Source organism: Hemiscyllium ocellatum, chromosome 5 (genome assembly GCF_020745735.1).
Source record: "Hemiscyllium ocellatum isolate sHemOce1 chromosome 5, sHemOce1.pat.X.cur, whole genome shotgun sequence".
In the NCBI taxonomy this organism is placed as follows: Eukaryota; Metazoa; Chordata; class Chondrichthyes; order Orectolobiformes; family Hemiscylliidae; genus Hemiscyllium; species Hemiscyllium ocellatum.
This window is the reverse complement of record NC_083405.1, coordinates 50,280,342-50,307,319: the sequence shown is the minus strand read 5'-3', so window position 1 is coordinate 50,307,319 and position 26,978 is coordinate 50,280,342. Positions and strand designations below refer to the sequence as shown.

The 26,978-nt window shown below is 36.0% G+C and overlaps 1 protein-coding gene across 1 annotated transcript; it reads left to right on the top strand.

Annotated features, from left to right (window-relative positions):
- The first annotated feature begins 27 nt into the window (after positions 1 to 27).
- Positions 28 to 26,978, top strand: tmem106ba (transmembrane protein 106Ba). The gene is made up of 8 exons (XM_060825441.1): positions 28 to 230; positions 7,340 to 7,572; positions 9,700 to 9,763; positions 14,298 to 14,457; positions 16,192 to 16,332; positions 18,653 to 18,702; positions 22,644 to 22,697; positions 24,239 to 26,978. Exons 2-8 carry the CDS (start codon positions 7,353 to 7,355, stop codon positions 24,393 to 24,395), a joined length of 846 nt encoding a protein of 281 aa, XP_060681424.1. The 5' UTR covers positions 28 to 230; positions 7,340 to 7,352; the 3' UTR covers positions 24,396 to 26,978.

The following is a 26,978-nucleotide window of genomic DNA, read 5'->3' as shown; positions in this document are numbered from 1 at the left end:
GGGAGGAGGATGTGCTGATGATGTAATCCCGTCATGCCGTGCAGCCGGCCCTCGACGTGGACTGACAGGTAAACACGGCGGCGGTGGCGGAAGAAACAGCAGCGCAGGATGAGCCTCTTCTGAAATTCATGAACTCACGCAGTAGTAACAACAACAACCACCCCCTCTCTACCAGCTTCGGCGCGGACGTCGAGCGAAGAAGTCGCCGCTGTGTGGGAGAGGGCACCGAGGTAAGAAGTTGCCGGAGGGTCGGTTGAACGGGGCGGGCAAGCGGAGACGTTTATTTGAGGCCGCCTGTCGGACGGCAGTTACCCCACCGCGCGGGCCCCGGTGCGGCGGTTGGCCCAGAGGCAGCGCGTGGGGGAGGTTCCTGAACAATGTCCACGAGCACCTGCCGCTTCAGCGCAGCTGCGAGCGCACCCGCCCCAGGGGCCGTCAGAATGCTCAGCCCACGCTCCCTGTCCAATCCCCCTCTGCTCAGGCTGGTCAACAGCATGCAGTGTCATTGAGTTGGGATTCTCTGTTCAATGTGTTATTGGGCCTGTTCAGACCTGTGGAGCGCACTTTTATTTCACACTACCAGATTAATTTATGAGAGATTTGCGTTATGTTAACGTTATGTGTTATAAACTTTGGAAAGCTTTTGTTTTGCTTTAAAATGTAATGCTTAAGGTTCACATTTCCTTGCTGCTCGTGCAGTTTTATTGGGGCAGTGTTGAACAAAGCGAATACTTTCTTAACGATCTCACTCGTCTAGTTGTGCCCTTTTCATAAATCCGGATGTTTCAATCGTAAACTGAAAATCTGTAAACGTTTGGGTGTTGTACAACGTATTTGCTAATACAGCATAAAATGATGTGGGTGTTTTGTCTAGGGCATGCGAGTCACGTTCTGCATGCAAGTTTGCCCCTTTAGCTTAGCTGCCCAACATTGGCCTTCTAGAATGCGATAACAAACTACTCAAACAAGAAATGCTTTAGAGAAGTTGGTGTAGGTCATTCAGCGGTTGAATGTGCTCATCTGCAGGCGATTCTATCTCATGACTGATCATTTACTTTCATTCAGTCTCTGCTAATCCCATATTTCTTGATATCAGTGTTATTTCGAAATCTGCTATGTCTTGTTGGTATTCAGTGACTGAGTTTTTGCAGTCTGTAAAAGGTAATGAATTCCAAAGGTTCACTCTCTAAATGAAGAAATTCTTTCCCATCGCCACCTGAAATGATTTCCTCCTTTATTCTGAGAATGTCCCCTCAATCCCATTCAGGGGAAATAGTAGTCTACAGCATGGATACAGGCTCTTCAGCCCAAATTGCCCATGCTGCCCAGTGTTCACAATTTTTAAAATAGCCCCATTTGCTTGCATTTGATCCATATCCCCCCCTCTCTATTCTATCCTTGTACCCATGGAAATGTTTCTTAAATGATGAAATTGTACTGGATTCCACCACTACATGTGGTATCCTATTCCAGACACTCACCCCTCTCTGTGTGGGAAAAGAATTGCCCCACTGGACCCTTTTGTATCTCTGCCCCCTCACCTTAAACCTATGCTCTTTAGCTTTAGACTCTACCATGGCAAAAAGCTGTTGGCCACTTACCTTATCTATGTTAAAAATCACACAAACACCAGGTTATAGTCCAACAGGTTTAATTGGAATAACCTGGTGTTGTGATTTTTAACTTTGTACACCCCAGTCCAACACCAGCATCTCCAAATCATACCTTATCTATGCCTCTCATAATTTTGTTGAATCTCTGTAAGATGACCCTGGGTCTCCAACAATCCTGGGAAAAAGTCCCAGTATATTCAACCTCTCCTTTATAACTCATACCTTCCAGTCCAAGTAGCATACTATAAATATTTCCTGCACTTTTTCCAGTTGAATAATATCCTTTCTTTAATTGAGACTGACATCTTTTAAACAATGCTCCCAACCTTAGAGAGCTTAGAAGTTGCTCAGAATAACTGTTAATCTGAACCTGCTGCTTGTAATTCAATTAATAACTTTAGCCTTAGAAACATACACTTGTTTTTACCAGCAGAAATATAGATAACAGTATTAAATACTATAAAAAACATGCATTCTGACTTTCTCAGATGTCTGGAAGTGTACATTACTATCTCCCTAATTAGCAAACTAGTCAATGAGATGAGTTACCTTCCACCGAGAAGGACACGATCGTGTCTCCAAGCAGCAGCTTGTAGTATTAACAAGATAAATCCAGATTGCCTGATGTTTAGAAACTGTTAGTGATGATTGACAAATTAGCAATCTTTTTCAACTTACTGCCTTTTTACTCAAATGTACTAATATTTTCTTGTTGTATTTCATTGATTTGATTGTTATTTTAAGATTCTTAGACTATAATTTAGAAGGGACACATGATTAAACCAATAGTCTGTCATGGTGAGGTAGGGTGAATTGGTTCCCCTTTGTTTCTAACCTCCCCTTTGATCTCAGCAAAGGTTTACATTCCTTTTTAGCCACATGGCATTCTTGCATTAAAATGTGCATTTTTAAAAACTCTATTACTACAGTAATCATAAGATTTTGAGTCTGAGACAGTTTATTGCCTGCTAATGCCTAGAAAAATAATAAAGACAAGGGCAAACATTTGGCCTTCTGGCAGTTGCAAACTTGCACAGCAGTGGTATCCAGTTGGTTCAAGGATGCCTCTGAGAGGGTACAAGATATTCTTCCAAGGGGGGTGTGACCGGCAGAAGGTCATTGTACATGTTACGAATGACATAAGAGAATTTAGGAAATTAGACAGGAGGTTAAAAAGTAAACCTCGAGGTTAGTAATTTCTGGATTACTCCAGGTTTTAATGTGCTAGTGAGAGTAGGAACAGAAGGATAGAGCCGATTAATGCGTAGCTGAGGACTTGGGATTCACGTTTTGGATCATTGGGATATCTTCTGGGTAGAAATGACCTGTGTAAGAAAGATGGGTTGCATCTGAATTGGTAGGAGATCAGTATCCTGGTGGAGAGATTTGTTAGTGCTACTCAAGAGGAACACCTTGAAACAATATTGTGGATATTATGAAATCTGAAATAAAAACAAAGTGCCGAAGCAACTCAGCAAGTCAGGCAGAATCCCCGGTGAGTGGAACACTTAATGTTTTGAGTCCAGTGACTCTTGTTCAGAACTGAAATGGCTTGTTTGTCTATTCTGTCTGTGGACATTGTTTTCAGGCTCGATAAACATAGGCAGGTATGTATGTTGGATACTAAACTAGACAATGGAAGTCATAAATGAATTGTTCAAATTTTATATAATTGCAACACTTTTTCATCTTAATTTTCAGCATTCTTTTTATTCTTAAATTAATCAATGGTGACAGCTGAAACTTCTCACTGCATGCTACTTTATTATTAACTGAAATGCAAGTGTCAAATCAATTCATTCTTTTTTTACACACTAGATGCATCTGCGTATGAAGCAGTTTTAATTGAATCTGTTTTAATTTCGGAGGTTTTCATGTTTGTCATCAGTAAATATATGCAATTTCTTAAACTTCCATATTAAATAGTTCATCCACAATATTGTTCATTATTCATTTAATAAAAAAACAGAATAACTGGATGTTGTAAATCAGAAACCAAAACAAATTGCTGGAAAAGCTCAGCAGGTCTGACAACTCTGATTTCTCTCCACAGATGCTAACGTTTAGGAGCTGTTTTGAGGAAGGGTCTTTTCATCTGTAACATTGTCTGATTTCTCTCCACAGATCTGCCAGGCTAGCTGAGCTTTTTTCAACAATCTGATTTTGTTGTTCTTGTAAATTCCTTTGCAGAAACCATTCCAATTGCTGTATAGTTAGTGGTTGATTACAGATGCTCAGTCTCTCCTGAAATCTAACTTACTGGATTTTGCTTTTATTTAAGTTCTATAAATTTAGTTATTTTACTAAAGCAGAGCTCCCCTTTCCCCGTATAAAGAAAACTTTGAAACATGTAGAGGGAAAATCATCATAATTGTGGTCGTTGGTAAGGATAAATTTGAGTCATTGAATTTTTTATGCTTTGGCCAAAGTTTACAGACTTGGAATTGTTAACTATTTCAGGCTCCCCAGATACTGCAATAACCTGACTTTAGCCATTTCTATTACCATCAAGGTTTTAATGATTTCTAGACTTGTTTGACCTTTTCAGTTATTTTAGCCATCCAGTATTTTTAGAAGAGCTTTACATTTATTGTTACAGTGAGAAATGGTTGGGGGTGTATGTGGAATAGAAAGAGAATGCTTCCTTTGTTGAAGGCATCAGACTAGTTTTGAAGTACTGCTGAACGTATTGTAGTTAATAGTGGATGAAATTTAGCTAATAATGTATGTATTCATTCTTCAAAACCAAATACTTTATTACAGGTTTAGTTGAAACACTGTGATGAGATGGTTAGAATTGATAACTACAAATTCTTAAAATGAAGTTTTTGATTGCTTACATTTTTGTGCACTTATCCGCACTGTTTGAATAAAATATGTAGCGAAGTTGACTTTTATGATTAATGCACTGTCAGCATAGCTCTGATGTACAAAATGCTGCAAAGGATTAAGTCTGTGTTTCTTCCTTTTTTAAAAAAATATTTTGCTGCTGTTGATCTTTTTCTCTTGAGAAAAAATTACCATACAAGCAAACATAATTACTTTAAGGTGTTCCACATTTGATGTGAGTAAAGCAAATAATGCGGATGCTGGAAATTTGACATTAAACAAAAAAAAATAGACACCATCTGAGCTGCTAAATATTTCTATGACGAGAAAAATAGGGTTAATGTTTTAAGTAAATGTCCTTTCATCTGAGCTGATAAAAGTTCTGATTAAAGATTATCAACCTGAAACTTTAAAACTGTTTCTGTCTTCACAGATGCTGAATGACCTGCATATTTCTAGCATTTTGTGTTTGAATAATATTTTCTGTTTTTGCCAAGCTAAGACTTGGAATTGTAGAGAATTTAAATGTTTTGTATCTTCTGTGCTTATCTTTTCAAGTGTATTTCTACCCTATCCTTATTTGAAACCTTTGTTCAGATACTTAAATGTTCCCATTTGATGTACATAATTTAATTGAGCATCAAAAGGGCATCATTTTCCACATTAAGAACATTACCTGTTAAATTAGTACTATTTATGAATCAGTCATGCGCCTACTGTCCTACATTGACTCCTAAACAAGCACTGTCTTGAGTTTAACGTGCTTAAGCTTGTTTTCAAAACTCTGATTTTGCCCCTTCCTATGTATTGTCTCCAGTCCATAATTCAAGAAGCCAGTGTTCCTCTAGTTCTGACGTCATGAACATGCTCAGCTTTAATTGTTCAACCATTAGTGGCTGTGCCTTCAGTTCTGGAGCTGAAGCTTTGGAAATCCTTTTGTCGTACCTCCCTGCCTCTCCACCTTGTTTTCATCTTTTAAGACATGCATTAAAAACTACTGGGGCTTTGATCAAAGTCTTCGTCATCTGGCCTAATATCACTTTATGTAGTTCAGTGTTATCTTTTGTTTGATAATGTTCCTTTAGCCCCTTACCCGGCAAAGACGAGTTAACTTGTCTTCACCCAATTTGTCTTTTTCAGAGTGCAACGAGTAAACTCGTCCAAAACATAGTTTCAAAAACAGTCACAGACGAGTTTATACATCAATTCTCGGCATTTCTAGGCCCTTCTCAGCTAGAAACAAGTATACTCAGTGATTCATACGTCTGAGTATGAACCTTCTATTAGAAGCTTGGATACATCAGATGAGAGTGCAAGCAGTAAAAATACTATTTTAAAAAAAGCAATTAAAAAATTCATCTGAAAATGAAATGTTTTCTCCAAAAAAAAAGTTGCCGGGGAGTGGAAAATTTTATGTAGAAAACTTCAACTGAACTTGGCAGCAGATTTGTCATAGATTTAGAGCCATCTCAAGCCAAACTTATGAAGAAATATTGGTCTAGTTTTTTGTTTAGAAAATGTTCATTTTAAGTTCTTTATCAACACTTTTTTGTGTTCAGGTTTTGAATTCTCATGTGCTGCTTTGTCATGTCTTCAAATGCTGCTTCATGAAAATTAGATTCCAGTAATTGCTCAGTATCTTAACTTAAAGCAAAATATGCTGGAAAAACTCATCTGGCAATATCTAGAGTCAAGGAAGTTCATTTTTGTTTTTGCAACCAGTATGTCAACTCTTGTGAATAGCCATATTCAACATGAAAGATTAACTTCTACGATCTGCACACATTCTGCTGAATTGGAGTCATAGAGCAGTCCAGCATGGAAACAGATCGTTCGATCTGACTAGTTCATGCCGACCAGATATCCTAAATTAACTAGTCCCATTTGCCAGCATTTGGCCCCTATCCCTCTAAACTGTTCCTACCTCCTATATCCATTCAGATGCCTTTTAAATGTTGTAATTGTATTAGCCTCCACTACTTCCTCTGGCAGCTCGTTCCATACCTGTGCCACTCTCTGCATGAAAATGTTGCCCCTTGGGTCGTTTTAAATCTCGCCTTAAACTATTCCATCTCGTTTTGGGCTCTGCTACCTTGGGAAAAGAGATCTTGGCTATTTTGCTTGAGTTTTACCAAAAACGTGTTTTTATTTCAGGTTTACAGCATGCAGTACTTTAATTTAAACCTAAATGTTTTAGTTGAAGAATACCTAATATGTTAATACCTGATGTTGCAAAATTGAATGGGGTCACCTGATTTCGAATCCCAATAATTTGAAGTTTGTTAATAAGAAGGCATGTCATATCTTTCACATTCTCAGATTAAACCAAACTGTGTCTAAAACCTTCTAATTAAGTTTTTGGAATCAAACAATTTAAATAATTCTTCCAGCGCAGTTCACTTTAGTGGTAGAAATGTTAAAATGGATAAAATTCAGAGACAAAGAGGATGATGGAGGATTGGTTCTTGGCATTCCAACACCAGGCGCTACCATACCAAGATGGTTACAATGGGGAGCACTGAAAAATGTTGGTGATAGGTCAGAGTAGTCTGGGAAGAATTCTACACATTCTAAGAATTCTTAAATTCAAGACTGTTTTCATTTAATTATTATAGCTTGGCTAAGGTTTCTGAAGAGTCTGAGACACAGTTGAGCCAGCAATGTACCATATATATCCCTTTAGTGGAGCAATTGTGTTGATGACTTTCAGCTATCGTAATGATGCCTCTGCTATTCATTTTTGTATGTTTTTTAATGTAGCATCAGTTTGTTATGTTTTAATTGAAAGCTCACTTAGTGATTCAATTGATGATTTTGTTGCTACTGGATTTATAGGTAAGAGTTTGAGGTCCATATGTATGTAAGCTAAATTACATTTCATTGCTTTCCTCTTAAAGAGTTTATTGAACCATGGGGAAAAATCTATCTCGTATATCGCTGCACAGACCCATGAGTGAAAGTTATGAGTCCTGCACATCAACAACGGATACGGACAAACTAGATATTTCGACTGATCATGATGAGGACTGTAGTAGAAATGGGGATGTTTCACAGTTTCCATATGTGGAGTTCACTGGTCGAGACAGTGTTACTTGTCCAACATGTCAAGGAACAGGAAGAATTCCAAGAGGTGCGTACTTCTGAATATTTGCACTTGTATTTGAGATTTTCATTTAGATAGTACAGAATTTTTGTATTGATGAATAGTTTTAAAACATCTTATAAATTGAAATTGTTTATGTTAATAGCAAGAAAGAGCTGTAGTTGTTTTGTCTGGTGATTGGTAAAAATACATATTTGTGCAATATAATCCTGCAGTTCTGGTGCAGATACTTTAAACATCAGGTGGAGATGAACTTTAGCATCTCAGCATGCAGTTTTGGCATTAAATTGTCATTGTGACCCATTATGAATTTAGTTTTCAAAGATATTGTAAAAGTATTTCAGAGCTCTCAAGACTTAAATGCATTGTAAAAGAGGTCATTCAAGATCTACCTCTCTGGTATTTTGCATTTGGATATGTTAAACTGGTATTGATTTATACAAATTCAGTATACTTTAGAATTGGATTGAATAGAAGATTTATTTACAAAAAAGTATTGATTTAAAGTTATGTTCTAGTTTATTACTTATTTGTTGAAAATTTAAGTATCAGTAGATAAATGTATTTATGTCATTGTCTGTTGGCTCTAATCCCAAACTTAAGATACAAAAAGACACTGGATAAATGCTTCAAAGCTCCTAAATAAAAACAGAAAGCTGCTGGCATCTGACTACATCTCTCTGGTGAGTTTATCACCTCTGGGATCTTAAATTCTTGGGAACAACTGCTAGCAATTGAATGCCTAATACTCATTAATATGGTAAGGTTCCTCCTACGGAAGCAATGAGGGACTCTTGCCAGCTCTCTAATCAGCAGGTGAGCCCCTTGTTGCTTGGATGATATTCCATCAATGTTTTTGATCTAAAGTTTTTCTTCAGATCTGTAACTTCCACAATGTTTTGCTTTTACAATTATGTTATTCAGAAAGCGTTTTTCTGCAGTCAATAAATTTTTAAGCAGGCTGAACAATTTTCATTGCAAATGTAAAGACAGCTCAACTGATCAGAATTTCAGACTGAAGCTTAAGATATTTATGGCAACATATGAAATGTCGGAAAATAATAAATAAACCATGACCTCTAAAGGGGAAGAGATTGAGTTATGTTAACATTTTAAAATCTTGTCAAAGAAGTATGAGATCTATGTATCCCGTATAAAACCTGACTCTCTTTTTGGCTATATACAGTCACCAGTCAACTTTTTATTAGTGGTTTGTTTGTATCTCCGTTCAGCATTTATGGAATTTATTTGGCCAACAGTAATCAACTGCTGTGTGTGTCATTAGTAACTGCAATTCCCAAAGTAATCCATTGGTTTTAGAGTGCTTTGAGATGCTTCACGATGTAACAAAGTCCTTTTACAAAGCTTTAATTTTTGGGGTGTGTACTGTACTGGCATAACTATATTTGTCTGTCCTTGGTGCCCCTTGTAATGTTAAGGTCAACCCATTTGACAATGGAGTTCTGTGTAGACCTGCTTGGATGTGTAAGTTCAATACTTTTTTGGAAGAATGTTACTAAGCCCCTTTGTTTTATTACAGTTTGACAGGCTTTGTGGTATTTGTCTATTGTTAATTTGTAGGCTAACTTGTAAGTTTGTCCTTCTAAATTTAAATGAAGAAATTGAATATACTATCTTAAATGGCAGATCAGGATTGCTGTTTTTGAAATACTTAATATCATATCAATCATAAAATGCTTTGGACTGAGCTGAGAAATTTTAAGAAACGACTTACATTTTTTTTTTCCAATTTGGACACTGCCAGATTTCCTTAAGTTTTTTGACATGGGACTTTTAAGATGATTCTGACATTTTCCTTCCTTTTAGTTCTGTTTCTTGTATTTCTCGTATTGATTTGTTAAACACTGGTTTTGTAACCAAAGTGGTGCCAGTGAATGCCAATTTCGTACATTTTTCACTATACTGTTGTATTTTTGGACTTGAGTACAAGTGGCCATAAGATTTAATTCTAAAGCAGTGTTTTTTTTTAAAAAAAGCGAATGATTAGAAATATCTTCTGGAGAAAAAAAGTAACACGTAGTGATAAAAGCACTCTACTGTATACTGTTTTGAATAGGTTTTACTTATTTGCTTTTAAAGAATATTACCCTATTCTAATTCTGCCCTGAATTTGATGTTTTTTTTCTCATACAGATCAAGAAAACCAGCTCGTGGCCTTGATTCCTTATAGCGATCAGAGACTGAGACCAAGGCGAACGTATGTTCTCGTAAAACATTTTGAAAAAAATAGTATAGCAAATATTATGCATGGTGGTTAGATGCTTGTGTGCACAACAATTAAAATTCATTTGGCTCGCAGTTTGCCAATTAGGAATGTAAAGGTTGGTCCTACAGTGTTGTCTTTTAAGGTCATGCTTTCTAGCCAATTTCCATAATTTACAGAAAGGATTTGTGTCCTGCCATCTCACTGGTACACATCTCATTGTGCTGGAAGTCATTGTATGCCTGGAACATGAATTTAGCATCCACTCTGCCAAAAGACACACTGTACTAATGCAGCTGATGTGTTATGTTTGCAGCTACCCTTGCTTAGCCATTTGGCTCATCATTCCATTCAACTGTGAGTAGCCGTGATGTTAGGCTGACAGAATAAGATCTCAAAACATTTAAGGCTGCACATCAAAGAATAATTTCAAAAGATTAAGCATTTTATTGGTTCTGCAATTAAATAACTTTGAATTGCTCATTGCTAAGGGTGGTCTGATCTTTGCAGGCAGCTACTTGTGACATCTCTGGCAATGTCACAAGCACTGCAATTCCTGAGTGAGTGCGCCACCTACTGTTGTGGTATCAAACACAGCATTAAGGAAAGTGCTTTCTGATTGGATTTCTGAATTTGTACTTCTATTAGCAAAATGTAATGACTTGTCTCTCAGTGACTACTTGAGTACAATGACATGATCCTGGCTGTGATTTGAATCCAAAAGCTCTCGGTAATTTTCTTATCTCCTTTTATTTTTAATGGAGTTTATTGTAAACTAGGGTACAGTTCTATAGATGCTAGCATTTATTTTCTGTCCCTAGTTGCCCGTAAGAAGGTAATGGTGAGCTGCCTTCATGAACCACCGCAATCCACGTGCTGACTTTGACCCACAATGCTCTTAGGGTGGGGAAATTTCTGGATTTTGGCTCTGTGACAGTGAAGAAATTGTGATATATTTCCAAGTCAGGGTGTTGATTTGATTTGAATGGAATGGAACTTGTAGATAATAGTGTTCTCATGTATCTGCTGTCCTTGTTCTTCTAGATGGAAATGGTCAAGAGTCTGGAATGTGCTGTCTCAGGATCTAGGCAAATTTCTATAGTGCATCTTTAGATAATACACACTGTTTCTACTTGGCATCAGTGGTGAAGGGAATGGATGATTCTGGATGTAACACCGTTCAAGTTGGCTGCTTTTTCCTGGATGGTGTCAGATTCCTGAGTGGTGTTGGAACCGTACTCATCCAGGCAAATGGGGATTATTCCATCACACTCTGACTTGTGTCTTGGAGGTAGTAGATAGGCTTTGGGTAGTCAGGAGGTGAGTCACTTGCTGTTATATTTCTAGCCATTGACCTGTTAGAACTATTTTTATTAACGAGTTCAGTACAGGTTCTGATCAATGGTAGACCCAGAATGTTTTTAATGGGGGATTCCATGATGCTAACTTCATTGAATATCAAGAGGCAGTGGTTAGATTGTGTCTCTTATTGGAGATGGTCATTCCTTGGTGTTTGTGTGATGTGAATGTTACTTGCCACTTGTCAGTCTAAGCTTGGTATTGTCCAAATCTTGAACATGGACGGCTTCAGCATCTCAGAACTCTCGAATGGCGTTGAACATTGTGCAATCGCCATTGAACATTTTGCAATCATCATTGAACGTCTCCACTTCTGATCTTATGATGGAGGGAAGGTCTTAGCTGAAATAGCTGAAGATGATCGGGCCTGAGGGACTCCTGCAGAGGTATTCCAGATCTGAGATGAGGTGAGCTCCAACAACCATAACCATCTTCCTACGCAGCAGGTATGACTCCCAAAGCAGCAGAGAGTTTGCCTCCTGATATCCATTGATTCCAGTTTGTGAGAATCAAACTTCAACTAATTAAACTTGCTGCAGACTTGATTCAGATCAACCATCTCAGATCAACTCTGGAACTAATAAAGCAAAACATAGTGTGGAATTCATATTTTCTATGGAAGAGGTTATGATTACCTGAGTTGTATAATGATAACTTGTTATGCATTCATTTAATCATCAGAACTAGTTGGTGAATCTTGAACTAAGGGCTATAGTTACAGTATAAGGAGACACTCATTTTAAAACTGAGAATTTCTACACCTGAGAGAGTAACAAACGTCTGGAATTCTTCACATCAGGCAATTGTGGGGATTAGATCACAAAGTATTTAAAGAGATAATATCTAGAATACCAGGCAGTTCAGGGCTTTGAGGATCCAGTGCAAAAGAGGAGTTGAAGCCTGGGCGAATCCACTGTGATCTTATTGAATGGTGATTCATGCTTGAGGGGTGTTCTGATTGATTGATTGATTGATTTTAATTAGTTATTATGATGTTTGTTCTGCCATGAACACCACCTTGCGTAACTCTTGTCATATTGTCCTGTGGCTGAGATGATTGAACTTGAACTACCATACCATCTTCCTTTATTCTAAGTGATGCGCTTTTTGTACTTTGATACATGATGGTCCTTAAAATATATGCTTCAGATTCTCTCAATTCAATACTTGATGTTTAGCTACAATATTCACTGTTTAAAAGCCCACAATGTCAAAAACTTCCATGTGCTATCTAGGTTCAGCTCTAATTAATGTTATTGTCCATTAGACACGATTGATTGACTACACTGACTCCATTGCACAGAGAGAATAACTGAAGGTGAATCAATTGCATTAATGCCAAAAAGTCATCTGTCATGGTGTCACCTTAAAGGTCTTATCTGGAATTTATGCCATAATACAACATCCCTCCTTTTACCTTTTGAAGGAAAACCCTTTGATGATAATATTGTTTCTTTAGATTGAGCTAGCATCTTGCTTGAATGTTTGGCATGATGACCTGATCAATATCCTTATTAATGCTGGGCCAGTGTATGAATTCATGCACCAACTTTTCGATTTTTCTGCAACAACATGACGTATGTGACGATCATGTGGAGGTGTCAATATTGGACTGGGTTGGGCAAAGTTAAAAATTCTCAATGCCAGGTTATAGTCCATGTGATTTTCAACTATGTGAATAGTCAGTATATCTTTAACATGGAGCTTATGGAGTTAAGACTTACTACCCATTTGCAGATTAAATTGTGGATAAATCTTAATTTATGTGTAAATGGCCAGAGAGAACATACCACCTTGGGTATCTGTTGGAGGCATGCAGGCTAATGCTTGATCTTTTTGAGCTATTGTTGCTGGTCATTTTCTGACACAGCTTCCTGGATCTGCTGTGTTTAGCTATCAAAATGATCCAGTTCAGATATTAAGACTACCTTCCATTGCCAATTTGGTGTTGTGCACTTTTAGGGTGACTTTATTTTGCAGTTTATGCATTTTCTCTATCTTCTATTTCGGTAGGATGAGCTCTAATACCAGTTGATGAGTAGGTTGAACTGAAGAATTTGAGTTGGCTCACAATGAATTGATATTTTTAGCGTTTAAAAACAAGACCATGTTTCCTTGATGCTGTCAGAAATGGATGGAGTCAATTATTTGCTGATTCATAAAATACTTTTTTTTCAAATAACTAATCCATAATTAAATGTTTGCTAACTATCCTTTTGCTCCTTTAAATACTGGTGTAAGAATCTGTATTGCAATGTGGTCTTTTTTGCGCTTTTGGTTTCTCTATGCATGTTTTTAAATAATATGTTACTGCTACTTAACAAAAAATCAGGACACTTTTGTAAACCTTCTTTTCGAATATGCTTCAAATTTTGCAACCAAGGTATCTCCTCCTCTTGATCTTCTCCACAAAACACACCATAAACATGGCAGGAAGCTTACATTTCAACCTCTCAAAGATGATCCATCAGCTTGTAAATGTGTACTTCAATATTGTGATTCCATCTCGGCAACCACAATCCTGTTTTTTAGTAGATTATATGAATGGAGAAAGTGAGATCTGCAGATGTTGGAGATCAGAGCTGAAAATGTGTTGCTGGAAAAGCGCAGCAGGTCAGGCAGCATCCAAGGAACAGGAAATTCGATGTTTCGGGCATAAGCCCTTCTTCAGGAATGCATCCAAGGAACAGGAAATTTGATGTTTCGGGCATAAGCCCTTCTTCAGGAATTATTATGAGTCCACAGAACACACACCACTAATAGTTGGATTCTGTGAGTGAGCAATGTGAAGTTTATTTCCCACACCAACTTTTCACGTTGCTATGATATCACAATCTGAGTCACTTCCAACAAAACATATATGGTGCACAAAAAAGTCTCTAAGGGTACTTTTAAGCAGTTTGTGAGAATTCAGTGACCAGATTAAGATCATACGGTAACAGATACCGCAGGTTGTTTTAATGTTTTAATTAAACCATATTTAATATATAATTTATATGTGGAATAAAGAATGGCACTACTTAATTAAGTACTGAAGAAGGGACAGCACAAGCAACTCAGTTGATAGATTGAATACATCAAAGGATGCTGAACTTTAATTTGATTTATTCCAATCGCACAACATTTTGTGTGCTTTTTTAAAAAAAAAAAGAATTCTTATGTCTTGCAGGAAATTGTATGTGACTTCATCAGTAGTCCTTTGTTTGCTACTTTCTGGACTAGCCGTATTTTTCCTCTTCCCACGATCTATTGATGTGAGTTATGTTGGTGTGAAGTCCATTTATGTCAGTTATGACCAAATCCACCGGGTAGTTTATCTCAACATCACGGTAAGTCCTGAACTGTTAAATTGTAAATCTGCTTTTATCAATTTATTTCATGGTAATATGCAATTTGTGGTTCCTTGGTGTGTTTTGTTATGCTCCTGCCGGTAATGATTTAAATGACAAACACTTGTTGAGATTTCCACTTAATGTCAAGAAAAAGTGCTCTTGATTGAGTTATTACAGCTTGCATTTAAATTTCTCATTCCTTCTTAAATAATGGAACCTTAATATTTAGAATGTTTTTCAAGTTTTTTCCTTTTCTTAAACAGAGTAGCCTACTTTGTTTACTCATTGCAAGAAAACTTTAGTCCAGTTTTGTTCAGAGTGCTATTTAAAAAGAGATCTCCATCCTTATATATTATTAGTTGGAAGAATGAACTGTTGATTGCTGCCATGCCTTTTTTTAAAAAAGACTATCTTACCCGTTGACTTTGGTTGGGAATCCTTCAGTGCTATGAATATCCAGAGCATGACTTTTATGTTCAAGACCAATTCTGTGGTCTCCGATTTCTTCCAAGGTTGGTTAAATCAGCTCTCTTTGTCAAACTAACCTGGTTGTTTTGCTGCAGTTGACTTGACTGGTATTTGATTTAAAATGTCACCTATTAGCATTTGTCATTGTTTCAACAAAATAATTGTTGGGCAGCGTTGTTCAAGGTTTTCTGCATAATCTTTAAACTTGCCTGTCCAAACTGAATTAGTATTTCACTAAAGGTAACCCACCCAATCACCTTTTCTCATCTCTTTTCACCTTTCAATCCCAAGGAGTAAAATAAGTGTGGAAGAATATTCTGACATACAGTTTTTGTTCACATAAAATTAGCAACTTATTGGTTGGTACTAGCCTTCAATCAGAATTATCTTTGAGTGAATTGCCCAGCGTTAATAACCATTTTGAGAGTTGAAGTTATAGTACCACTATGCCTAGTACTGAAATTAAAGTTGCCTTCCACTTACATCGAAAGTAATGAAATGACAATGAAGGATTGTAGCTCTGGGTTGACTTTATTTCTTTTCCTAAGCCAAGGAAAAATGAATTTTGCATACAGTGGCACTTGCCATATTGGTATCAGGGCAATTTGAGACACACAGGTTACATTAAACAAAAAGTGGTCAATGTCTACATAAAATGCTTCTTTCTTCTCACTGATTCTACCAGCTACAGTTGGCTTGTTATTTCTTTCAAAGTGTATGCTTTTTATTCTGGCAAACATGCTGCCATGTGTGTTCTGATGTTCTTATCACATTTTGATCATCTTACTTCATGTGGCTAGATGTTTTCCAAACACCCTGTTCAGGGATATTAGTAAAGCCCTCTGGCCGCAGCTGTAGTGCAGGTGGGGCTTCTATCTGGTCCAGAGTTGGGAACATTACTATTGTATCATCAGAGTCCTCATTTCCTCTATCTGTAATTAAACATTTAGCTCATGAATTGTAGTGACAACCTAAACAGAGGTCCATAGACATCCCATTGTTAACTTTTGACCAGATCTGGTTTCCTAACAAGTCACTCTTTTTGTCTCACTTCTTATTCCCACTCCCATACAGGCAGCCCTTGCCAATTTCAAGTACTATGATTAAAGCTATGCAATTCAAAATATCATTATGTGGAAAGTTGAAACTGAAGTTAAACTGTTAATAGCTTTCAGTTACAGGTGTGCGAAGTTGAGTTTTTGTATATGCTAAGGATATATGGAAGTGAACTTGGTTTTCATTCTGTTGTTTTGTCCTTTGCAGAGCACTTTAAATATTACAAATAACAACTTCTATTCAGTGAATGTAGCAAACATTAGTGCTCAAGTGCAGTTTTCGAAAACAGTTATTGGGAAATCACGGATAAGCAATATTACCCAAATTGGACCTCTAGATATGAAACAGGTAATCTGCAGCAAAACGTTTTTTCCTTTTATTGTTTTCTTGATCATATGCTATCCTTTTGAAACAAAAGAAATTTAATTAATTTGGTTTGCCATTTCCCTAAAATGAGTTGTGAATTTGGTGTATAATCTACTGTATATGTTCCAAATGGCAATTCTTTTGCAAGCCAATAAAGATGCTGGCTATCCTTGCTCTGTTAAAACATTTTTGTGTTACTTTAGTTTGGAAAAATGCTGGATTACCTACATTTGGTGAGGTGGAATCTGTCACTCCAATGTGAGTCTATTAGCATCAGGCCTTGGCATGGAAGGCATTTATGTATGAGGAGTTGAAAGTAATGTAGTGGGAGTTGAAGACCGTATAGTGAGTTTGATGCTTTTTTTTTGCTGCAATAGCGAGAACCCAAAAAGCTGTGTTACCAGCACAGTGCTGAGGTTCAGACATCTGCTCAGGAATCAACAGCAGGAAGGATTTGATCCAGTTTTATCCTCCATGAGGGAACCAATGATATAAGGCAGGATGAGGCAAGGGTTTCAGCATAGGCAATATGAGGAGCTGTGCAGTCCATCTGTATTCTTTTATTCACCATGTCTTTCCAAATTTGATCCCTTGCATCCACTATTTATTTCAAAACCCTCTCACCCTCCCTTAACTATGCAGTTTGCTGGAACACTTGCCGTAGCCCTGTTCAGCTATAGACTGTCCGAATAATAGATCCCACTTTCCCCAAGATTGTTTCTGGTGGCCCAGTTGGTGATTATCTGCAAGATGCATTACAGATAGTATACACTGCTGCTACTGAGCATCGATGGTGGACTTCAAAAACAGTGGAGGAATCAGACACAGTCCGCATGGAAATACAAAAGGGAAATCATGCCTGACAAATCTACTGGAATCCTTTTGAGGATGTAACTGGTAGAGTTGATGAAGCCAGTGGATGGGGTTTATCTGGACTTTTAGTAGGCTAACAACAGAGTCCCATATAAGAGATTAATGTGTAAAATTAAATTAAATAGGATTAGATTAGTGTTTTGAGATGGACAAAATTGGCTAGCAGATAAGAAACAAGAAGAAGGAATAAATGTCTTTTTCTGAATTGCAGACAATTGACAAATAGGGTAATGCAGCGATTGGTACTGGGACTTCAGCTATTAGCAATATATGCTAATGATGATTTAGATGAGTGAAATAAAAGTTTCAGTCAGTGTTTCAGATAATGCAATGAGATTTGGACAAGCTGACTCCTCGTTCCATCATGCCAGGGTACCTCTTGGATTGGTTGGTGGTGTTAGCACATTAAGTTATGATTCCTTGAGTATGTAAATTCCAGTGCCTAGTTCAATGGCAGGTGGTTGGTCTTTGAGACTTCATAGCAACAGATACAACTGAATGGCTTGTTAGGCCATTGCTGTGGGTCTGGAGCCATGTGTACGTCAGAGAAAGTGAGGATGGCATTTTCCTTCCCTGAAGGGATTAGTTTTTGCAACAATTTTTAGTTCCACATATTTATGTAATTCAGATTCCACTATCTATCATGGCATGATTCGATTCCGGATTCCTAGTATATTTGCTGAGTTTCTGGATTAAAGATCTGGTTATGGTACCACAAGGCCATCACTTCTCCAAAATGCAAAAGTATTCCAGTAATACAGGGCTTTGGTGAGACCATATCTATAATACTGTCAAGTATTGAACTGTTTATTTAGGGCAGGTGTAAATACATTGAAATTGGTTCAGGAAAGGTTTAGTAGATGAATACTTAGAGTAGATGTGTTATTTTGAGGGCAAATTTGACAAATTTGGAATTTATCCACTGGATTTTCGAAAAGTCAGTGGAAACTTGATTGAAACATATAAGGTCCTTGGGAGGTAGGGGTGCTAAATGGGGTAGATGTGGTAATGATGTTCCCCTTGGGAAACTAGAATTAAAGTAGTAGGTTACCCATTTAAGACAGATGAGGAAATACTTTTCTCCAAGTTCTGCATCTTTGGAACTCTGCTTCCTCCACTTCTTCAGAAGAGCCTTTAACTTTACTAAGGAAGAATTGGATATTTCTTGTTAAGAGAGGAGGTAATATGTTATCACGACTAAGTGGGAATGTGGAAGTTTAGGTTACAATCAAATCCGCAAAGATGTTCGTAAGTGATGGGGCAAGCTCAGAGGGCTAAATGGCTCAAACTTATTTGTTTATTAAAATAATCTTCTAGTTCATCTGTTTCCATATTAGGTTAGAATGCTTTTTGTTTTGCATCAAACCTGGTGTAGAAGAGTTTTATGTGACATCATTATGTATTTTGAATAATTTACTTTCTTTCTTAGATCGACTATTCTGTTCATACTACAATAGGAGACCAAATGAGCTACATGTAGTAAGTAGCATTTCTCTCAAATTATCATAGAACTTATTCACTTGAAATAAGTTGATTAAAATATGATTATGTAATTTGGCAAACAAACATTAGACTTTGCGCAAGTTCTGAATGCTGGAAACTTGCACTGAGACATGTAAAATTCACATGACCAAGTTCATCATAAAAGAAATCTCTTTTCCTATCAGTTCTTGAAATTTGCAAAATCTTAAATTCATTCAAGAAATGTTGAGTATGATTCATGATATGATTACCTGGAGTCCTTTTTTTAAAAATTGATTTTCATGGCAATAGAATTCTGTATGGTTCAGGTTTGTGTCTAGCAGTTCATGACCACCATTTAAGTCATGTCTATAAGAAAAAAACAATTTCATGAGATTGGACCTAAGTTTGCTTTCATATATTTTTTTAAGTACTGTACTCTTTTAACTGACCTTCAGTTTAATCTTAATTTGGGTTAACTTCTCTCAAATAATTTGCAAGATCACTTCTTGGATTTCCTCATTTTCAGATTGAAAAGCTCAGGTCCCTTAAATGCTGTCATAGAGTCATAGAGATGTACAGCATGGAAACAGACTCTTTGCTCCAACTTGACCATGCTGACCAGATATCCCAACCCAATCTCGTCCCACCTGCCAGCACCCAGCCCATATCCCTCCAAACCCTTCCTATTCATATACCCATCCAAATGCCTCTTAAATGTTGCAATTGTACCAGCCTCCACCACATCCTCTGGCAGCTCATTCCATACAGATACCACCCTCTGCTTGAAAAAGTTGCCCCTTAGGTCTCTCTTATATCTTTCCCCTCTCACCCTAAACCTATGCCCTCTAGTTTTGGACTCCCTGACCCCAGGGAAAAGACTTTGCATATTTACCCTATCCATGCCCCTCATAATTTTGTCAACCTCTATAAGGTCACCTTTCAGCCTCCGAAGCTCCAGGTCAGCCCTATCTTGCAAATAAAATCCTGACACTAAGGATCAATCTTATTTACTTTTGTTTGCACTTAACTGCCTCCCTTGTTTCCTCGTCATTAGAATCTGATGTGTTATTAATAGTATGGGCTGACCAGCTCATGTATTTTATTATGGCTATACAATTCAATTGGTTTTGATTTTTGTTTGTAGTAAGCAGATCCACTCAATATTAAATCTACAAAAACAACAAGATTTCTTTCAAATTACAGTTTACATACATTTCTATGTGCAAACAAGGTTATTCGGTTGAATATCAGCAGTTAACTTTAACATAAGGTAATAGTTTTAATCACATTGAATTGTCCTGTTCTGCCTTCCTCGCTTTTTCTGACCTATCCAGTCTCCTCAACCTGAATATTTTAACTTTTGTAAGTGTAGTGAGCCATCTCATATTTCTATGTAAAGAAGCTTATTTTGTATTCTGTTCAAAGTCCTTCTATTTATTTTTTTAATCAATAGTCCTTCATTCTAGACATTACACATGACAATAATATTTAATTATAATCTAGTATAGGAACACGGAAACAGTCAAAAGTATACAAAGTTGCCATCATCAGCGCCATCTTGTTTATGAAACTAGTACTTAAAAAAGGAGAAATAAAAGAACCAAAAGGAAAAAAAAAAGTGTCCAGATCATTTCCAAGTCCCGTCACATGCTTTAGAGGTTTATAACTTGAGAGGTTTATACATTTTATAACTTGTCAAAACTATCTCAAGACACAGTGGGAAGTTGTAATTAATTGACCTGTCTTTACATTTGCATTGAAAATTGTGCAGCCTGTTTAATTGTTTTACTGAATGTTGAAAAGTTCTTTCTGAATAATTTAATTGCAAAAGCAAAACACTGGAATTGGCACATCTGAAGAAATGTTATAGATCCAAAACATTAGATGGAATTCAATCCATGCAACAGGGCACCTACCTGCTAACTAGAGAGCTGGCCAGAGTCCTACTTTACTTCTGCAGGAGAAACCTTGTCATATTGTATTTGACACAATTGGGCAGCAGTGAGTGTTTTCAAGACTTTAAGATCTCTGAGACGATGAACTCACTGGAGAGCTTTGGTCAGATTCCAGCAGCTTTGTTTTTATTTTTGAACTTTGCTGTAGTTAACCAGTGTTTCTGCATCTTAAGCTTGGGATCAGAGACAATAGACTAAGTTTATTTAAAATCCATTACAATTTTTCTTTAGATGGGGGAAAAAAAAAGAGATTGTGTGAAGAAAAAACAGTTGCACCTTAAATAAGGACTTATTATTCAAATGAAATCTGACTTTACTGGGAAGATTAAATGAGAACTTTACAAGGTAAATTAGACCAGTCCTACTAATTAGATTATTTGGTCAAATAATTTATAATTTTCAATGAAAGGGATAATAAACCAGAAAATAACTTCAAAATGTTCTATGAAGTAAATAAATCTGCAACTGAACCCAAAATTAATATGTATTGAACTCCAATTGTAAAATACCAGAGATGTAGATCTTTAATGATATATCTTAAAATGCGTTTAAGTCTTGTTGGAGCTCTGAAAAACTTTTATAATATCTTTTGAAAACTAAATTCATAATAATGGTCACAATAATGACAAACGAATGCCAAGACTGCATATTAAGATGCTAAAGTCCTTCTCCACCTGAAGTTTAAGGTTAAGTATCCACAACAGAATTGTAGGATTTTGTTCCACAAACATATACGCTTTACCAATCACCAGACAAATTGAGTCGAGAGTGTGGTGGTGGAAAAGCAGAGCAGGTCAGGCAGCATCCGAGGAGTAGGAGAATTGACGTTTCTAGCATGAGCTTTTCCAGTACTACACTTTAGACTCCGATTTGGGTCTGGATGGGTTGCGCTTCGGAGGGTCAGTGTGGACTTGTTGGGCCAAAGGGCCTGTTTCCACACTAAGTAATCTAATCATCTCCAGCATCTGTAGTCCTCACTTTCTCCTACCAGACAAAACAATCAAACCGCTTAGTTACTGCTAATGTGAATGGTTTCACATTTTATAAAATATTTGTTGAGTAGACATCAACACAAAAATTTATATATAGTACTTTAATGAAAATCTCATGATAAATTTGCCAACTACTGGAAATCAGTATCTTATCTCATCCTTTGATAATCTTAAATACTCGCAGATTGTGAGTAAATACAATGCATTGTTCGAATTCCATAAACAAAACTGCAAATTTTCCAGTCTTTCTTTCCTCGTATCCCTGCAGTTTCTCAAAATAGACAGCATCCTATTGCATCTGGATTGTGCACAATTTAAAGTTCCAATTTTCTTACTTTAGTGTGGAGCACTGGACTGAATGTAGTATTTAAGGTTCCTTATAGAGTTTTTATATTCCACATCTCTTCTGTTTTAACTAAAACAAATTTGGTTTATTCAAAATAGCCTTATTTTGGAGTGATTTAGCGCACAGCCATTTGGTGGACTGTGCTGGCTGATTGGAAACACACCAGAAATTCCTTTTTGATTTCTCTTTTCCTATAGTCTTAAAAAAAGCTTTCCAAGTATTTATCCAATTTGTTTTGAAAATTGTCGAATCTGCTACCACTGCTTTCTCTGGCAGTGTAGTTTAGGTCATTGTAACATGCTGCGTAATTTTTACTACCACTTCATGGTTTGCCATTTGCCTTAAATCTATGTCCATGAATGTCATGGACAGAAAATGTGCTCACTTATTGCCTATAATCAATATATCTTGGATAAAAAGAACAGTTCATGTCTACTCTTGGAGCGTGTATTCCAGTTAAGGATTTCAGCAGCAAGCTTTCAGGAATTTAAACTAAAGAATATTATTGATTCTCTGTCACATCCTGAAGTAATGCTGTTAAATGCCAGAGTGGGGGAGCAGCCTGAACAAGAATACAATGAGTATGAAATGGTGTTTTAGCTAAAAATTACCTTGTCTAATTTGTCTACTATCATAACCTGAGTTATTTCTTCATTATTACAGTGACTACTGTACATTGACATCAATCAAAGTACATAACATTGTGATTATGATGCAGTGAGTATATTAATTGCATGTTAAATGTACGAATTTGATCTAGAATGTGCTTTGACCTCTTGTTAAGATGTGTTAAACAGAATCCATATTGTGTTAATTTAGAAAAGTATATTCAGAAGCTGTTATGAATTGGATGCAGGCACTTATTATTGATTGGTCATGGGCCTTAAGGGCATATGTCATAGAATGCCGAATAAGTAGTATAGCCAAAATCACAGTCTGTCTTGGATATTGTGCCAAATAGCTTAACCATTGCAAAGGTAAATATAAAGATTGTCCATTATTTCAGCAGCTTTCATGACTTCTATGTAAATGCTTCTGAGCGATTTAAAGCATTTTAGAATTGTGATTGCTATTGTTCTTGAAGAAAACAAGATCACTAATTCATCCTTACAAGACTCCACAACAAAAATGAGATGAATGATCAAATCATCTGTTTATTAATGAAAATGGTTGAAGGATAAACATGGTGGGTGAGTTCAGAACCCAGGGGGTCACAGTCTAAGGATGCGGGCAAATTATTTGGAACTGAGCGCAGAAGAAATTTCTTCACCCGGATTGTGGTGATACTGTGGAATTCACTACCATAGAAAGCAGTTGAGACTAAGACATTGTACAATTTCAATAAGTTAGACATCGCACTTGGGACTAAAACAATCCAAGGATGGGGAGGAAAACGAGGAAACAGGCTGATAAGTTGGATGTTAAGCCGTGATCGTAATAAATGGTGGAGCAGGCTCAAGTGGCCTACTCTTATTTTCTATATTTCTGTGTCACTGTTGGGCAGACTGCAGAACAGAATGCGTACTTCCTTCATTTATCTTAAATTCACAACTATAGTCTCAAAATATAAAATTATAAACATCATTATTGGAACATTATGCTAACACAGCAAAAGAGGTAAAATGTATTTAAAGATCGAGCTTTAATTATTCAATTCTTACGCTGTTAAATGTAGCATTTGAAACAGCGCAAATAAAGCTAGGCTAATTGTTACTATGGTCTGAAGTTGAAGTGTTAATTAGATACGCTGTTATTATCTTTTTGCAGCTGCATGTCTATGCAAAATGGTTGTCACTGTGAATCCAAGTAAAATTAACTTAGGAGACTAACAACTTTAAAATATGCAATGAATGAACAATTCACGCTTTCAATATAATTCTGCACCTGTACCTTATGGTCTTTTGGTTTTCTTCCTAGTTCAGTTTAAAGTAGCTAGCTTGCAATGATGAGACATGCATATAACTTTTGGTGACTATTCTAAGAATGGACACGTGTAGAAACCTGGAAAAGATTCTTTTGCTATCTTTCAGCATTTGTTTTCTCATATCCTTAGCTTCACTGAGTCATATTCTTGTAACTTAAAATAAAGTAAATCATTGTACAGGAGCTATTACGTTCTGAGAAAATAGGAAATGAAAAAAAATTGACATGAAAACTTATTCATGACTCAGTACTTTTTAAAATTAATATAACTTGCACATCTATTTTTAAAAAGTTATGGACTGCATTGTTTCACTGATGATTTCTTATCCTTTCAGAGCAACTGTTACCACATCTTATTTTGGACATACAGAACAGGTTTCACTTGAAAAGTATCAGTATGTGGACTGTGGAAGAAACACCACCTATCATTACAAAAGATCTGAAGATCTCAACCTTGCACAACTACACAACTTGCCTTGTCTGAGTGTTTAAAGTACAGAAACAGTCAATAACCAGTAAACCATTGATAGAATAATTGGGCACACAAGTTCTAAGTAGTGAGAAATTAATTTGATTTACAACTGTAAAATAATGACTAACTGTACAAACTGCATGATATGTGTATGTTAACTAGATTTAAGTAAATAGTTATTTTCTTCATTTGAAGTTTCGTATGTTGTAAATTAAAGGAAATATTTCAACAGGGTTTTATTAGATGAACAAACTTTTTCCATATTATCCCTCATTTTGCTAAGTGAGCTCTCACTGTATTGACACATTATCTAAATTAGCACATTAAAGATTAACGAAGGAAGTTGTAGAGATTTATTGTTTGTCTTATAGATACTTAAATAGGGATGCCAACTATCATATTTTCACATTCAATTTTAATTCTAATTGAGGAATTAACTTAAATTCATTAGGGTAACACATTTGTCACTTTTTGCTCTCTTTAGGAATGTGATCATGTAATAATTTGAGGAAAGTTTCACTTTAAAACATTTCAAACATGGATTCTGTGCAAGAATAATTGATGTACGATATTTAGATTTTTCACTGTTGGCTCAAAATTTTATAATTTGTCATGTAAGACAATCTGATTTAATGTCCTAAATATTAGATGCATGTTAGAATCATTGTTAGAATGATTGTGAGTGTTCATTGAGAAAAGTCATGCATCAGTTAGCTACGTAGGTCATAACAGTTAATTTATGTTTATTGTTTACCAGACAAAAGTGCTTAGGTTTATTATTTTAATTGAAATCTTTGCCTTTAATTGCCTTTTGGTTAATTAATTGAATAGTAATCTAAAACAAATAAGTGAGAAATTATAATTTGTGAAACCTTTTTAAACACTTTACCCTGTTCTTTTAGTTGGTTAAAGCATATTCCCAAGGCTTGCGACATCTGAACATGCAGTTGCTTGTGATGGTCATTGACTCTTATTGTTTGACTGGCATTTGCTATCATTTCTAAATCCAATGGCATTACTTCAGAATTATGCACTTTAATGTTTAGAACTCTAGAGGCCAGATTGAGAAGAATTGAAATTCTTCATCTGAATAGCAGAAATTAGAAGCTTGCATGGTATCTGTGGTAAACTGATAAAACTTGTAAGTATTATGCAGTCCAAACATAAATAAAATCAGCTACTTGGTGAATTTGTTTTACTTATAAATAGATCAGTGTAATAACAAATATGAATAGAGTTTAATTCATTCTATTTCTGACTTGTTTAAGATGTCCTCCTAATTTCAACTTTTATCTCTAAATCTGATTTAGGAAGTTGAGACAAACTGACTTTAGTTGATCATATCCCTATTATCCATGTTGTCTGATTCTATAAATTTGAAACAAAAGTGTGCAAGTAGTGATCAATTAGCTTCATTGAAATTAAAAATAGTTCCTTTTTTTGCTGGATTGTAGTATGAAGAATTTTGCTAACTCTTTTTCATTGGAAGCTGTTTTGTAGTAGACTTTGCAAATGGAGGTTTTTGTAATCTTTGTATGATAATTAAGATGAAATCCATCCATCTTCTCAGTTATTTGGGTTTTGATAACTGTTTAAACTTGTTCACAGCAAAATGTTTAAACTGTGTTAACTATTTACTTAGTTACAAATACGATTACTTGTAATTAATTAATGTTTATGCCAGATTAGTGAATGAATCACTTAGCTCAATATCACGCTGCTCTTGACACCTTGGTGGTATTTGTTGTTTTTTTTTGCACAAATTAATGGTAGCATTACAAATGCTTGCAGATGCCTCTACATTTCTAAAATTCTGTTACTATCTCCCAGGCCTACTATTTTGACCTGAAAATATTGTGTTAATATAAACTTGTTTTTACAAATTTGATTCATTTTAAGATTTCTGCATTAGAAAGGGATATTTTACTTCCTTGCTCAAAATAAACTTTTTAAAGTTTGACTCGACTTTACTGATCACCTCAGATTAAAGTATTTCATTAAGTGCAAGAAATATTGAGGCTTTGAAATTCTGAATCTACAGCAGATACTTCATGCTGAAAGCTTGAAGAGTTTAAGACTGAGGCATTGCTAAATTCTAACTTTTCTGAACTTTTCACAGCTTAGATTGAAACAATGTACAACAGCACTTTCAAGAAGACCTAATAGAAATTTATGAATTTTCAGTAAGTTGTAACTCTAACTCTGAAGTCTAAATGCAAATCTTAAATTCTGGGGCACCAATGATATACTTGAAGCAGTTTAAAGCCACAGTTTACACCTTCATCTCAATTTGAACTTTTAACACATTTCATTGACAACACTTCTATTCAATATCACTTGCCCAATATGTACAATGCTTAGTAATCCTTTCCATCATAACATGTGGTTTCATTGGTTCCCTGCACCTTCCTGATCTGAATGGTTTGCTATAAATTATGCAGTAGATACTTTTGACACTCCATGACATTGCTACAGTAATGATATGATAACTAATTTGTATAATATCTACAAACTAATTAACCTAATTTATAACATTAAATTCACTGAACCATTTTAATGTGCCATTTTAAATGTATTTCTGCTGTGACAAAGAACTTCCTAAA